Source organism: Sebastes umbrosus, chromosome 16, assembly GCF_015220745.1.
Source record: "Sebastes umbrosus isolate fSebUmb1 chromosome 16, fSebUmb1.pri, whole genome shotgun sequence".
Classification (NCBI taxonomy): Eukaryota; Metazoa; Chordata; class Actinopteri; order Perciformes; family Sebastidae; genus Sebastes; species Sebastes umbrosus.
Genome location: NC_051284.1, coordinates 1,261,959 through 1,277,501, shown reverse-complemented (window position 1 = coordinate 1,277,501; position 15,543 = coordinate 1,261,959). Strand labels below are relative to the sequence as shown.

The 15,543-nt window shown below is 42.5% G+C and overlaps 2 protein-coding genes across 3 annotated transcripts in view; one reads left to right on the top strand and one right to left on the bottom strand.

The window, feature by feature from the left end:
• Positions 1–3,718, bottom strand: part of trappc12 (trafficking protein particle complex 12) — a 47,177-nt gene extending 43,459 nt beyond the window's left edge. Inside the window, 10 exon segments of the mRNA XM_037746427.1 lie at positions 2,153–2,622; positions 2,625–2,720; positions 2,723–2,843; positions 2,845–3,012; positions 3,014–3,244; positions 3,246–3,334; positions 3,337–3,403; positions 3,406–3,452; positions 3,455–3,495; positions 3,675–3,718. Coding sequence (XP_037602355.1) covers positions 2,153–2,622; positions 2,625–2,720; positions 2,723–2,843; positions 2,845–3,012; positions 3,014–3,244; positions 3,246–3,334; positions 3,337–3,403; positions 3,406–3,452; positions 3,455–3,495; positions 3,675–3,718 — 1,374 coding nt within the window.
• Positions 3,719–4,023: 305 nt separating this feature from the next.
• Positions 4,024–15,543, top strand: part of eipr1 (EARP complex and GARP complex interacting protein 1) — an 84,647-nt gene continuing 73,127 nt past the window's right edge. The window contains exons 1-3 of one of the 2 annotated variants that reach the window (XM_037746941.1): positions 4,024–4,379; positions 4,611–4,690; positions 15,336–15,472. In XM_037746941.1, the coding sequence (XP_037602869.1) occupies positions 4,338–4,379; positions 4,611–4,690; positions 15,336–15,472 (259 nt within the window). In that variant the 5' untranslated portion in view covers positions 4,024–4,337. The remainder of the gene's footprint in view (positions 4,380–4,610; positions 4,691–15,335; positions 15,473–15,543) is intronic. The other variant, XM_037746940.1, reaches the window with a different exon arrangement.

Sequence of the window (15,543 nt, the reverse complement as noted above, 5' to 3'; positions counted from 1 at the left end):
AAGGGTGCGTGTACAGTATGTGTGCTTATAGACAAGTGACAACTGCCTCCACGCTATCTGTTAGGCCACAGCAGGAGAAAGACGTTTCAGAGGTTGTTGTATTGTATTCATGTGTGTGTGATGATGTTAGTCCCTATTTCATTGTCATGAGACCATTTTTTTAAACTTGACCTCGCTGTATAAAGTGACCTGTGGTGACCTCTAGGATAATTACTGCCTCATGAGACTTTACAGCCACAAACTAGAGACCTAGAGCATTCAGAGGATGGATGGCTTTCCTAGCTAGATTGACAATAAGGGGGTTTCTGAGCAGTTTACACAACAGAAGTGCTTGCCATCCAATCGCTGAAAAAATCCAATTCCTGCAGAAATCTCCAAATGTCAAAAGTTTTTGATCCCAAATCACATAATGTCTTTTTCTATGGTGTTCCTCAAGGTCTTGGTGTCTTAATGTGGTATTTCGGAGGGATTATTAATCACTTCTATCAACTCTCCAGTGATAAAAATGTTAACATTTAGCACCAAATCTGTGGTGGTATGGTATCAACCCGAAAATTGTTGCAACAATTTATGAGACATAATAGAGCATGATGGGGATGATCATCACAAACTCATATCATCATGTTCTACACTCTTATACACTTTCACAATTTATTTTAATTCATTCATTTATTAATTCATTTTATTTCTCATTAATGACTAGAACAACTTGACACAGTGCTGAACTGCATCTCAAATTATTCTTCAAGTTTCCAGCTTTGATATGATGTACACCACTTCTATGTGACATCTACTGTTGACTTTTTATCTACCCCTGAACACCACCTGCCCCCCACCCCTGCCCCTCTAAAAAAGAGGTGATGGTAAGGGTTAACATATCACTGCAATCTTTAAAACAATGCACAACTAAAAGCACGAAAATATGACTTGTAAGCGTTCCCATCATTAGCATTGTTACCTTGGGTCCTAGTGTTTTTCACAGAGAATGTATCAAAGCCTTCTGATTAGAGCTAAGTGTTGTTATCAAATGTAATATCACTAGTGCTGAAACAATTTATTAATTATTGAAAAGGCGATTCTCTTATTATTATTATTAAGCAACAATATGGTTGATATCAAGCAAAAATGGCAAATATTCTAAGGTTCGAGCTTCTTGAATGTGACGATTTGCTGATTTTCTGTGTTTCATATCAATTTTAATTAAAGTGTTTTGGGGGTTTGGACGGTTGGTCAGAGCAAATTAAAAGTGGGCTCACAAAACTTGGGCTCTCAATACTTGCGATGGGCCCTTATTTTGCCATTTTGTGTCAAAATTATTTTGTGACATTGCCTGAACCTGAGCATTCGCGATAATAAACTAAAGATAGGGTCAAAGATGTTGGAAAGCTAGCATAATTTGAAAGTAACATCGCCTCAGGAGCTCTGTCTAAACCCCCCCCCTCCCCTCAGGTATCCTTCCAAGGCAACGCCCCATACACACATGCACGAGCACCGCCGCATCGTAACTACTTCACAGACACAGAGCGGAGAGAGGAAGGAGTGTAACGACCATTTCAACCAATAGAACAAATAGTGTATACTGGAGAACATCGGCAACCCTGCCTTTAAGTTTGACCTGTGTGCAGCATGCCCCTTCAGTATTCCCCAGTCAATTGGATCAATGACCCAACACAGTGGCTGGAATTTGCTTATTCGGACATCTTTACATATTTGGTTGAATCACCAGGTATCAGTAGGCTAAGTGTTGTCTGTAAATAACCAACCTGTTAATAGCCAGCTAGGCTAAGATTTAGATGGAGACGACAGTCTGATGCTGATAATGTATGACTACTGCAGCAGCCTTCACTCAAGCTAACTTTAGCTAACCATGCTAGTCACTGTCACCAGCCTCATTTAGCCATTTACCACACTGACAGTGTGTAAGCCCAAACAATTGTTTTTACGGGCTGAGTAGTACGACCCCATGATGAGTAGAGTGAACTTCAGTGTAACACTGGTGGAGTGGAGTTCCCTTTTAAGAAAAGGTATCCACCTCCAACATATTTTACAATATGGAAGACATACTGTGAGAGGAGAAATTGCTCCCAGGGCTTTCTAAAGACATATGTTGTATGATAAGTATTTTACTGCCGACTGTAAGTGCTTTTCCTACCTGCAGGTTGTCAAACTTGAGTCCAGGCATGGTGAGTCTGTGGTCTCCACATAGGCATGGCTGTACTGCTGGGGTGGCCACAGAGATCAACACCTTCCTGGTCTCCTCAGATGGCAGCCAGGCATCATGGCGCCGGTCCACCTCACTCAAGCTCAGCGCTGTCGCAAATGGGTCATCGCTGCCCGAGAACACAGCCTGAAGCTGGTTGAAGGGCTGCGGCTGAATGGCTGGGGCGGGGGCGGGGACGAGGGCTGGGGTTGGAGCTGGGGCTGCTTGGGGTGGAGGAGGTTGGACCTTGGCGGTGGATTCAGTAGGGGCAGGGCCGAACACTGAACTAGGGGTGGGAGCACCAGAGTCCAGAGGTCCTCCGGGGGTGGAGATGGAGGAGGAGGTGGAAGAGAGCTGGCGCTCAGGGGTGGGGGCTATGGGCGCTGGGCTGGGGCCAGGAGACATCTCAGCATTTGGGTTGAAACAGAGATGAAGGAGGAGGGGGGCGGTAAGGAATCAAAGAAGTCAGAGGCTGGATTGACCTGTCCATTGTCAGTGAAGAACTTACTGAGGCTGGGGCTGGCTGGCACACGAGGGGCGCCGTCAACTTGCTGGGGGTCACTGCTCCATCGCTTCCTCCACCCACTCCCCATGCTAAAGCTGGGGACTTGATGAGGGTGGGCTGGAAGCCATCTGGCACCAGAGGACTTCGGCTGGGTGCCATGGCTGAATATGGTGCACACCGGCACAGGTTCGTCTTTAGGGCTCGTCCCTTTAGCTTCCTGTGGTGCTGGCTCCCCACTTTTAAGATCAGATGGGCTCTCTGCGTCAGCTTGAGCTGAAACACAGACTGTGACTTGCTCTTGTGTGTCCTGTCTGCTCCTCTGTGTCCTCGTCCACTTTCTCCACAGAACCACTTTTCTCCTGTTCCTCTGTTGAAACTTTAATCTCAGTTGTATTGTGTCCAATTTCACTTTGTTCATCTTTGTCGCCTGATGTCTCTTGTGCTTCCTCTTCCTCCTCTCCTCCATCCAGAAAGGAGTCGATGGGAGCCGCATCGTCCTCCTCGCTGTTATTAGGGGAGTCAGAAATCATGACGCTCTCCCATCATCTGGTCGTTGAGCTTGTCCATCAGGCTCTCTGAAGGCGTAGCGCTGCTGTCCTCCTGTGGGGTGGCAAACTCCACGCCCAAGCGATGCTGTCTACCTGGGGGACGAGGTGGTCTCTGGAGGGAGTGTGGCTGCTGTTGGCTCCGGAGGGTCTGGGTTTGGGGCTTCCTTGGTTCCATCTTCCACTGTGATGTCCAAGGTGACGGCCGCTGAGCAGGAGCCTCCCCACTATCCATCTTACTGCTCCTGACAATTCAACATAGCAATAAACCACATTGGCCTTTCATATCACATATCAACAGTGACCAGCTGATCTTCTGACCGTTACTGATCAACACTGCCGCAGTTCTCTTAGTCACTTGGCTTACTTCCTGTCAGCATCACACGGTACTTTTACACGTTCTTATCGTCAGCATTGAGCTCACGTTACAGCTACAAAGAACGAGTCACTTTCACGCCTTGTATTCATGCTTTACGTCCTGTCACCAGAGAGCTGTTAGCCGACATATCAAAGGAGGACTGCTGTCTGTTTGCTACTGGCTAGCTTGCTAATGCTACGTTAGCCGCTAACTTAGCTGAGCAGCTGGTCGCAAATGTTCAATACATGCTGGACTAATAGCTGTCGACACGAGAAACATACCACCGTTCTATCCATAGCACTACGAAGAGACAGACAAGAAATGAAACCCAAACCCAAACCCGGTGATATGTCTCACCTCACTGATGATGTCTCTCACCTCACTCTGCAGACTGACAGATAGGACGCTAGTGCGCATGCGCAGCTCCAAAGGAACGCTACATGTACGGTATCCCAGAGCAGACAGATTTCATACCGTCGTGTTTTAGTATTCTTGGCTTCTTTTACGTACTTTAAACAGCCTATACAACGTTACGCGACTGTCTTTACGCATTTTAGTCGCACGCTTCAGTTTTTGAATCGCGGAAGTGCAGCTGCTGTGTTGTTGTGTTTAGTGCAGTACGTGTACGGAGAACAGTTGTATGTGTGCAGTGCGTTCATCGTGAGACGACGTTTAAAAGATCAAAATAAGAAAGACTAGAAAGCTCTTACTCTGGAAACAGACTGAAGAATGGAGGACGACGCTCCTGTCATTTATGGTCTGGAGTTCCAGGTACTGTCACACCATTCATTACTATTCAGCCGAGTGAGGTAAAGCTACCTCTATTCTATTCTATCCTATTCTATTCTATTTCACTTCTAGCAACTCTTAGCTCGTCTGTTCTCTGTTCCAGTGTTAGTCTGCAGAGAGGAATATATTGATTTTGTACACATTCTCTTCTATTCTTCATGAAAACGTCTCTATGTAAATGGACCATCATGTTATTTGTTGTCTACTTTGCAGGCTCGAGCACTGACTGCCAGGACAGCTGAGACTGATGCCATCCGGTTCATGTGGGCCACACAGTCACTGAAGTTTGACAAACCAGGTAAGAGAGTTGATGACAGACATGTCATACCATATAGAGCTGGATGGGAACCATGTTGTCTGCAACGGGAGGCAACAGGCACCGCCACTATTCTACTCAGTCTGTGTCCCCATACAATTTCATTTTTTTGTCTTTTGATAATAATAAGAGCAAAACATTGTGCTACTTGCACTGCTGTTACTGCATGGCACTTTCTACTTGAGGGATACATGATGCTGCATTCTGCTTGGCTCAGTAATTATAACAATGGACAAGACCATACCACATATGGACAAAGTCTCCCGTCTCGGGCTAGATGTTCTAACGCCTGAATACAGAAGCCATGAGAGGAGCAGAAGTCTAGTTTTCTCTCAGAACACTTGAATTACAATATGCTGAAAGATTATTACGTTTTTTTTTGCCCGATGATGCCAGAAATATACTGCCTACTGAAGCTTTAAGATTCAGAAATATAGTTTTGACAAAAAAAGGATGGAGTTACGTATCTCTCAGTTTTCAGTTTGCTTTCCAAGGACTGTTGGGCTTCTCCTCTTAATTGATTAGTCGATTATTCATTTTGGTCTTGGTCGACTAGATTTCTTTAGTCCATTAGTCATTTTTTATGCTTTTTTCATGCTGAATGACTTATTTCCAAGAAACTTATGATCATCTCTGGTAAGCACAAAATTAAAGTGGTGCTTTTGTATGAACCTTTGTGGAGAAACTCAAGTTTTACAGATCTGCCGATTAAATCAAATAAAATCGATTAGTCGACAAAATCGTATGAGTGTTGGTAGATTAAGAATTTCTTTGGTTGAGGACAGCCCTACCAAGGTCACAAGATCTCAAGTAAAAAAGCTGGGCAAAACAGGGGTTACAGTATGTGTTCTTTTAATTAAAAGCTTTTGAATCGTTTGAAATGTAAAGCTGCAATTTGAATCAGTTGCGGATGATTACGTTTTTTCATTTCCACAGTAGTACTAACATGTAGCATAGAGTGAGAGGAGTTAGAGTAATTGAGACAGGATGAAAGGAATGAATGAATGAATGAAATGAATAACTTTCTCTTGGTTAGAGGCAGACAGACTTGTTTTTGAATATCTGTTTAATGCTAAAAAGCATGACCACATAACCTCCTGCATCGCATTTCAGTTTTACAATTCAAATGAGAGTCAAAGATGAGAGCGCATGATATGGGCCAACATGATGACATGAAGTTGGAGTTACTAACTTACTACTTAATGTTGGCCTACAACCTAAGAAGTCAACCCTAAGATCCAACCGTTCTGGTTTCAGTCAGGAGATTTATTTATTCGCTTGGACTTTTTACAAGCCAATCAGGATTTGAGTGCAGAATGGTTAGCTATCGCATATCTTTTAGGGTGCTGTTGTCATACATTAGGGTTTAGTCCTGCAAATTATAAAAAAGTGGTTGCAACTGCTTGAATAGTCCAAAGAGCCAAAAAGATCAGGATTCTGTGAGGCACCCTTTTGTTTTACGGTGTGTGTGTGTGAGCATTAAAGATGGCAGGCCACTCCTTTAGCCTCATCTATTCCTCATACTGTAGTCTGAGGTTCATGGAAAAATCAGTATATTAACCATAAGCATAAATAACTGCAAAGTAGGGCTCATTTTGGTTCCCTCTACATGAAAAAAGATTCAAGACAAAAGGCTGAAGAAGATTGTACTGAACAGTAAATGTCAATATTACAGAATGAAATACATCAAAAATCTAAAATGAACAATCTATCAGAAAACTAAAGAACATAACTGACAAGTATAGTATTTTACTAATGGACAATTTTTGGTAACATTGATTTGCTGGTAATCTGTAGCTCATTACATTTCTTTTCCATTCATACCCAGTCCTAAAGCAATACAGGTTGCCATTACGTGCTTGTTGGGTTGTGGTTAGCTTGGGATTGTTGGTGTGGGCATTATTTTTCAGCAGCTATAAACCAATCACTTAATTAAAAAAGAGAATCAACTGAATAATCAGTAATCATAGTAATTGTTAGCTGCAGCTTTTAATTAAATCATTGTTCATCACAAAATGTCAGAGTATAGTCACAAAGGACATCACAATTTCCGACATCAGACAACAAGTGACATCACTTATTTGTTTATTTTGTCCAAACAAACAGTCACAAGCCAACGATATTTGATGTATAACAGAGGAAAGCAGCAGATCTTCACAGTTGAGAAGCTGGAAACAGAAATTAATGTAAAGATTGTGGCATTAGTCCTTGATAAAACGATTTGAACTACTGTCTCACTTAAAGGACCAGCATTTAGGGTTTAGGGGATTTATTGTCAGAAATAATATTCATAAGTATGTTTTCATTAGTGTTTTAAACAACTGAAACTAAGAATCGTTGTTTTCGTTAGCTTAGAATGGGCCGTTATATCTACATAGGGAACGCAAAGATTATAGAAGCAAAGAGGCGAACACAGCCACTGCCACCTTTTTGACTGAAAACATGTATTATATTTATATCATTTTATTTTTCAACACAGGCCATTTCGGTTAGAATATGACAACAGAATAGAAATTATTTCGTTTTTCTTTTTTACGGCATGTCTTACTGGCATCCAGGTAGTCGCTTATCAGTCCAAAATGAAGGAAGCGTAACTTTGCTTTGATGATGTTGCAATGGATACGAACAATGACTTTCACTACTTGGCACATATCGTTCTTTGGGGAGAGGGTCCTCTTCACGGAGTCCGCCATGTTGCTCTGCTATGTTTCTACAGTAGCCTAGAACGGACAAACCAAAGTCTGCTCCAAATGACCTACGCTACTTTTACGTCTGAAGTTGCAGATTGAATTTGGTCGTGCGCTGAATGCACCTGAAGGCCACGCAAGTTCTTCTACGCACTTGGAAAGGGAGGGGTGGGGTGGGGGAGGTTTCAGTTGGTTGCAATCTGCAACCAACTGAATACCTCACCGCAAACCTCACCGCTGATGCCACAAAAGCCTACACACTGCTCCTAATTGTTTGCTCTATAAAATATCAGAAAATGTTACTAAATGGAAGACACAGGAAAACTCACATTTGAATTGTTGGAACCAGTGAATGTTTATAGTTTTTGCTTGAATACAATAAAAACGGTACATTGATCAAAATACTGTAATTAATTGTCTGTCAGTTGACTAATTGTTTCAGGGCTAAGTGGTTAATTGGTTATCACAATTCTTGTGAATGCATTTTGTGTTAATTAATAATCAATTTATCAACTATTGTGTCAGCACTACTGTGGGACTACAGGGATAGCTCAGGAGAGACAGCCTCAGTCTGACCCCCTAACAACTGCTAGTGCTATTCTGAATAGTAGACAGATCTGTTGCATGTGCGTCCATGCTGTGTGTATATCTACGGTTTCTCTACAAGTCTGTGTGTATGAGTGTTGGTGAGGGTTTTGTGCTGTGTGTGTGTTGTAGTAGAAAAACTGAGAGAGTGGGGTGTGTGTGCATGCATGCACATCTGCAGAGGTCATTATAGAGACAGATGACAGAAACAGTTGGCTCTAAACGGGGGAGAAATAATTAGCTCTCTGAGAGAGAGAGAGAGAGAAACCACACACACACACACACACACACACAGATATATTTCTGCCTTGAAAACACAAGCCTATTTTTCTGGCAGATTTCAGTGTGAAAACGGTCTGGCACTGAATACAGACGTAGTTCAATCCAAGTCTGTGTAGCGAGTCTAATACAGAGCTTGTTGGGAATGGTGACAATGCATCCCCAAGTCGATCTGTGTGATTTCTTATTCCACTTCTGTCAGTAGCTTAATATACTCCCTCCTAACACTTTCCTCCATTCTGGCATTAGTGCAGAGCTGAAACACAAGAAAACCAGAGGCAAATCTTCAATCATCAATCTTATTTTAGTACAGTTATTAGATTTATGTAGAATGAAGGTGCTTATTGCTCATTTATTCATTGGTCTGTATGCTTTTAAAGGCCCTGACACACCCAAGGCGACGGCGGGCTGTCGGACAGTCGGCGAGCAACTGTTGGCCTAGTTTTTGCGGTGCACCGCCGCGGCGTCGGCTCTAGTCTGCTCGTGTCGGAGGCTTTCCGAATGTTGAATCTGCGGCGGAAGCCCGTCAGTGAGAGAAATCACTCAGATTGGCTGTTCAGCTTAAACGAATCAGTGCACGAGAAGTGAAACGGAGGTGAGGAAAGCAAGCCAACGAGTAAAGTCAAGAGGAGAAAACACAGAAGGCCTCTTCTCATGTGTCATCTTCATCTCATTCGAACACACGGATATTTTGTTTTTGAATGATGAATACAGACTAGCACCGCCTGCTGGTGTGGAGAGTTATTTTTGGTGTGTCTGGGCTTTGAGGCCACTGTAGACTGTGCAGTTTTGTGATGTCACACATGAAGTTGACAGGGGTGAGAGAATGAGTTATCAATCCCACACGGTGGTCTTAGATCTCACTGTAATGGTTACAACGTCAACAGGGGAGGTGGAGAGGGGGCTATTGCGAGGGATCGCCTCATTTCCCAGCATTAGGCGCTTGATGGGCTGCCATGAGACACTGGGCACCTGAGCACTAAGCACCTGCTGCTCACAGCTTTCAAACCTGAACCAACATGGCGGCTCGTTTGGAAACTTTCTTCTCTTATATCACGAAAATAGTTCACCGAAATGTTTCTGTAAACATTTTATGCCAGAAATAAGCCATGCAGTTGATGAATCTGTCGTTATTTAGATCAACACCGTTTCATTTAAAAGTATCTAGGGAGTTCCAGAGGTGGCGAGTTGCTCCGGATGCCCCTGATTTGCACTGTTGCCGTTGTTTGCACTGTTAGCGCTGTTAGCAGCGTTAGCTGCGAGCTGCCGGTTCAGCCATGGCCATGTTCAGAGCAATAGATATGCTATGAATTCCGTGTTGAGCACCTTTAAACACATTTGCCTTCCAAAGATGTCGGACAACATGCAGTACAAACTATTTCTTTTCAATCATAACCCGGCATGTTAGACTCATCCACTGACTGCCAATTTAGAGCTTTGACAACCAAACACAGACTGCGTCAATATTCTGTCAGTGTCTAGGCTAGGGCTGTCCCCGAATACCATTTTTTGGGCTACGAAGCTTCGGTGAGAAATATTCAAAGGTATCCGAAACTTCGCGGCGCGGCGCGGTGCGGTGCGGTGCGGTGCGGCGCGGCACGGTGCAGCAGGCTGACATGTTCTTCTGTCTGTCTGTCTCCATATCCCCCCGTTTCAGTGCCCAGGACAGTGCCAAACAGTGATATCCCTCTATAATCCATGTTGAATATGAATAATGAATAATGTTGTGGGGTTATTATTATTATTATTATTTATTACTTATTTCATAGGCTATTTTGGGATTTATACATTATTATTACATACTTATATATATACAAACAAAAGCAAAAAAACCCCGAAGCATTCGAGTACTGATTTGGAGGTTGATTACCATGGCAACGGTTTGAAGCTTCGAAGCATTCGGGTCAGCCCTAGTCAGGCCTCAGTATGCATCAAAAACAAAGTGCTTGTTGAATTGTAACAGCATCTGAAACCTCTCTCCGATTTCCATTTTTTGTAACTTTCTATCATACACTTTTTACGCACCAATTGGCTAGGTGTGTAGAGGTGTGAAAGTAGGCAGTGTTTTGAACTGATCTCTCTCAAACTCTCTTTTAAAATCTTCTTCAAACTTATTGCGGCACTTTTTGTTCAACTGATACAACTGATGTCTGTCCCAAATTGGCACCGCTGCCCCTACGTCAGAACCACAAAGACGCACAGAAGACACAGAATTCTTTGAGATAGATCGAGAAGGCAATCAGAAGCAGTCAGGAGGAGGCTACAATGGCAGGCTTGTAGTGCGACCATTCGGAACAAGTATAAAGACTTTTGCGTAGGACGACATGCATATCTCACAATTTGACTGATACTACAGCCCACGTCTACAAACCAACTAATTGTAATAATTAGGGCTGTGAAAGTTAACACGTCAACGCAAATTTGTTTTAACGCCACTAATTTCTTTAACGCATTAATGCAACTTGTGATTTTTAGATTGTTATGGGCTCAGTTTTAGATCTAGAGGAAGATACTGGTATCATATGAAACTAGAAAACCTGATGAATCCATCAGTACCAACCATGTCATACTAGCTTGTTAAAACTGTCATGTCCATTTCCAAGGGGTCCCTTGACCTCTGACCTCCAGATCAGTGAATGTAAATGGGTCTATGGGTACCCACGAGTCTCCCCTTTACAGACATGCCCACTTTATGATAATCACATGCAGTTTGGGGCAAGTCATAGTCAAGTCAGCACACTGACACACTGACAGCTGTTGTTGCCTGTTGGGCTGCAGTTTGCCATGTTATGATTGGAGCATATTGTTTTATGCTAAATGCAGTACCTGCGAGGGTTTCTGGACAATATCTGTCATTGTTTTGTGTTGTTAAATGATTTACAATATTAAATATATAAATACATTTACATAAAGCAGCATATTTTTCCACTCCCATGTTGATAAGGGATAAATACATGACAAGGTACAGACTTTAAGGTACATTTTCAACAGATAAGGAATGTGAGATTAATTTGCGATTAAATATTTTAATCAATTGACAGCCCTGATACTACTGCATGAGAGGAGGCACAGTGGTGGCTCTACAGCTAGTTTTGTTTTGCAGCATTGACGAAACGTGAGCGTGACATTGCATGCATATTTTTCCTCATTGTACATTGTGGGGCAACGATTCACCATGCATTCATTGCACACTCTAACATGGCTCAGAATGAATAGGACCCATCTAGCACAGTGTGGTATGAGGAGAAACTGCAAGATTACTGCTAGTACAGTGTGTAAAGGCCTTTAGTGTTGCTATTGCTTGTTACTGAAACCTTATTTTTCATTTATGTTATGATGTTTTCGTCAAGTTGCGCACTTTGAAAACAAACAGAAATCAAACCATGTTGGTAAACGGTCCAAAATCTACTTTACTGACTTATGCTTTGTTTTCTGATGTTATTATGTCAAAGAGCATTGAAAGCTGTAAAATGTAAAAGGGATCATTATTCATCTTTTAGGTTATGCTCTTGGAGATGACCCTACATTTGAACCGCAGGTTCAGTCAGTGCAGTCCGTTTTATTCATGAAGCTCATTGTCTTTTCCACTCTGTATGAGTCTGCTGGCCAACATTGGTTAGCTCAGTTCGTCGAAGTTTGAACTTGCAATGTGAAAAATGTTTTTTTCGAGGGGCATTTCAGCCCTGATAGCTTCTGCTGTATCCATAAGCCTGCTGGCCTCTCCACCTCCCATTAAGCATAATGCAGGTGGAAATGTCTCTCTTAACTCGCAGAGCACCTCTCAAATCCCTCAGAGACCAATAGCTGGAATGACAAATAGGAGGGCACGTCGGCATGGCATTAAGGCTGCTAACGAGATAAAAGCGCCCGAGCTTGGCACCTCTCACCCGCTTTGCTACTCCTCCGCCCCGGCTTACTGTCATCTGTGCGGCTAAGAGCTTTAGCGGAGAGGCCCCTGAAGTGGGGGCCACGAGCCAGCTTGGATTTATCCCTCCCTTACCCCCTCTTCCCAATCTCCCTCCTCTCTCCGTCCCTGCCTCGATTCCTCCCACCATCGGCACATAATTAAAAGCGCTGGGCTGGGTGCCCAAGTGGCTGAAGGCTATGAGTCACACCCCAAGCCTGTGAGAATGAGGGATAAATCACCTGGGGGAGGAGGGCTGGAACTTCTCTCTCCCCTCACACCTGGGTTCATTCGGGGGGACCCTATTACCAGGCCCTCCAATTACCCTGTCCCGCCAGCCTGAATTTATTTGTACCGCTCCCCCACCACCATAAAATTATAACTTTGCGTAATAATTTTTTGCTCGATGCAGTCCAACCCAAGGTTAATAGCCGCCTAGCTGACTTTGAGGAGGCTGAAGGATGCTGCCGCTACGATTGCTCTTCTCCTCCTCCTGCTCACGCCCCCTCCTTTCATCCTCTTTTTCAGCCTGTAAAAGTAGTACAGGGAAGGGGAGTGGAAGTGCCTAGCAGGAGTTATTGTCCAGTGCAACCCCATTAACGGTCCCCCAAGGTGCTGTAAGTGTCTCTCTTATGGGAGAAACCGCCATTAATTGTCTGATCAAACCTTGAGACCCTCACTGTTTTACTGCATTGTAGGCCCTGAACTGCATTCAATTGAGGGCCCTCATAGAATAGATTTCCATCTAATAAAAAGAAGTCAGTTGAGGAGGAGTTTCTATTAACTTCTTATGATAAAAGTTTGGCTTGTTTGTTGAACTTGTGTGCGGTAAAGTCTAGACAGCTGTTGATGTGTTTTCAATGCAGTCCAGGCTTCAGCATTACACCAGGTCAAGGAAACCTAAAGGATGTCTGGTGTCTTATGGCAGTGATTCTCAAAGTGGGGTCTGGGGACCCCAGTGGTCCGTGGCACTCTGTCAGGGGGTCCCCAAATTATTTGTTAGAAATGATAAAATTGTGCTTTATCATTATAAGTGCATATCTGCAGGATGGGGACCATTTGCACCAATAAAACAAGATATAGTGTCCATTTCTCCCACCCACGTTAGCTTTGGGCTAATAGAGACTCTGATATGATTGTGACACACAGCAATAAGTGCATTAATTTTTTAAGTTGAAGCACTAACTGAAAGTCAGCTTCAGACTGGTTAGTTTAAACGTCTGGATATATTCAAACTATGTCAGTCTTGCTACTGTGAAAGCTTTTAAGATCAGTGACTTGACATTTAGGCTAAATGCTGTTGAGTCCAAATACAATTTGAATAACAATTGTTATTGTGTATCCCTCTGTTTAAAAGGTATATAAGTGGTATTATTATTCAATAACATTGTAAATTTCCCCCTGTTGGACTAATAAAGGATCATCTAATCTTATCTTACCTTATTTTAACATGATTCAAATTGAAATGTTTCTCTTTGTTATTGCTATGAAACAGATCTCAAGTATTTATGTTGAAAAGTTAAGAATATAAATAGTTCCAATGGCATCTTAGAGTAGAATTTGGTAGTAAGCATAATGAGTGTTACGATTAAGAGGGGGTCCTTGGAAATGTTCTCCCCTGTAAGGGGTACCTGGCCACAAAAAGTTAGAGATCCCCTGTCTTATGGCATATACAGTAGTTTATGTAGATGTAACTGTTAACAAGTTCTTGGTATGCATTTTTAAACATTAAAGGGGACATATCATGCTCATTCTGGTTTCTAAGAGGACATGTTTACATGCTGTAATGTTAAAAAAACACAGTATTTTTCTGCCTGAATATACCTGTATTCACACTCTGTCTGAAACGCTCTGTTTTAGAGCCTGTTTCTTTAAGACCTCCTTCTGAAAAAGCCCAGTCTGGTTGAAACATCTTTAAGAGATCTTTATTTTACCCTCTGTCATTTCACTTAAAGGGACTGTATGTATGTTTTTTACACGTATATTCGTGGAGGTTGTGTGGAGTCTGAGTTTGTGGTGGGGGCTGGTCGTTTGTTGGCGTTAGCGGACTCCATTTCTAACCGAACGTTAGCTATAGTTGCACACTGTTAGCCCCGTAAGCGGAGCTGAAATTAAAGGCACTCACGAGCGTGCAGGACGTCACATCTGCTGAATTTTCAAGAAAAAAACGTCCCCCATGCTTCACTGTTAAAAGCAGTCTAAAGGCTGATAGAGGAAACCCAGGAAGTCACGGAAGGTCTCATTTTTACAACCTGTTCACACATTGGCAATAAAAAGGATTAAAACACGTTATACATGTAAAAACCTACATACAGTCCCTTTAACAAATCTTAGATATTAGATTATATTAGATTTTATTAGATATTAGTGACTGCAACTGTTCTTATGATGTCTGTTTAAGATAGTGTACAGTATGTATTAATTGTTAATATTTTAGCACTTTCATCCCAACCGTTTGGCCCACTTTTCATTTGACTATTACTTACTTTTTTTTTTTATGTCATGTAATGTAAACCATGGCAAAGAACGCTTTTGAGTGTATGTAGTCTGTGAAGTTTTCTAAGCGTGCATGTTTGTGAAGCCAAAGACAAATTTCCACGCAAGTGGACAATAAAGATGTCTATTCTATTTTTACTTATAGTTGCTAGGTATCTAAATTATCATCTGCTGCCAAAGGTTTGCTTACAAATAATGTATTTTCTTAAAAAGTACACAATTAAAGCCATTTCACAGAAAAGCTCTGTTGGATAATGCACCTCATCTCCTTTTAGCAGGACCATTTGTCTAAAAAAAAAAAAAAAAATGGAATGAGTTTATCGATATCCCTTTTGTGTTGTACCTTTTCCTCTGACTCCTCCAACATGTCATATGCAGAACTCCCATGAATCCTTCTAAAGTGTCTTAATCATCGCTTTAAAGGCCAAATCAAGATGAAAAGTCCTCAGCCGTATGAAGTTGACGGGGAGGAAAAAAGAACCAAAGAGATGCTGCCTTGAAATTACGTTTACTGTCATATTAAAAAGAGGAACCTTCTTCTTTTTGGGGGAATCAGAGGAGCGAGTGGAGCTTGAACTGTGGCTGGTATGTGTGCGGAGGGAGGTGCATGCAGTGTTTTAACTCCAGCTTCATCCTCTAACACATCTCTCCTCTCTGTCTCTGCTTTTCTTCCAGATCCACATCATTGACTTTGATGATGAGAATAACATCATTAATAAGAATGTCCTTCTGCACCAAGCTGGGGAGATATGGCACATTGGCGCCAGTCCTGCAGATAAAGCTGTGCTTACCACCTGCTATAACAAAAGTGAGTCCTACTGTTTCCTTCTGTCTCTGGCTCCGTTCACTGCCTCTTTATGCATCATGTCTCTCTCTTTT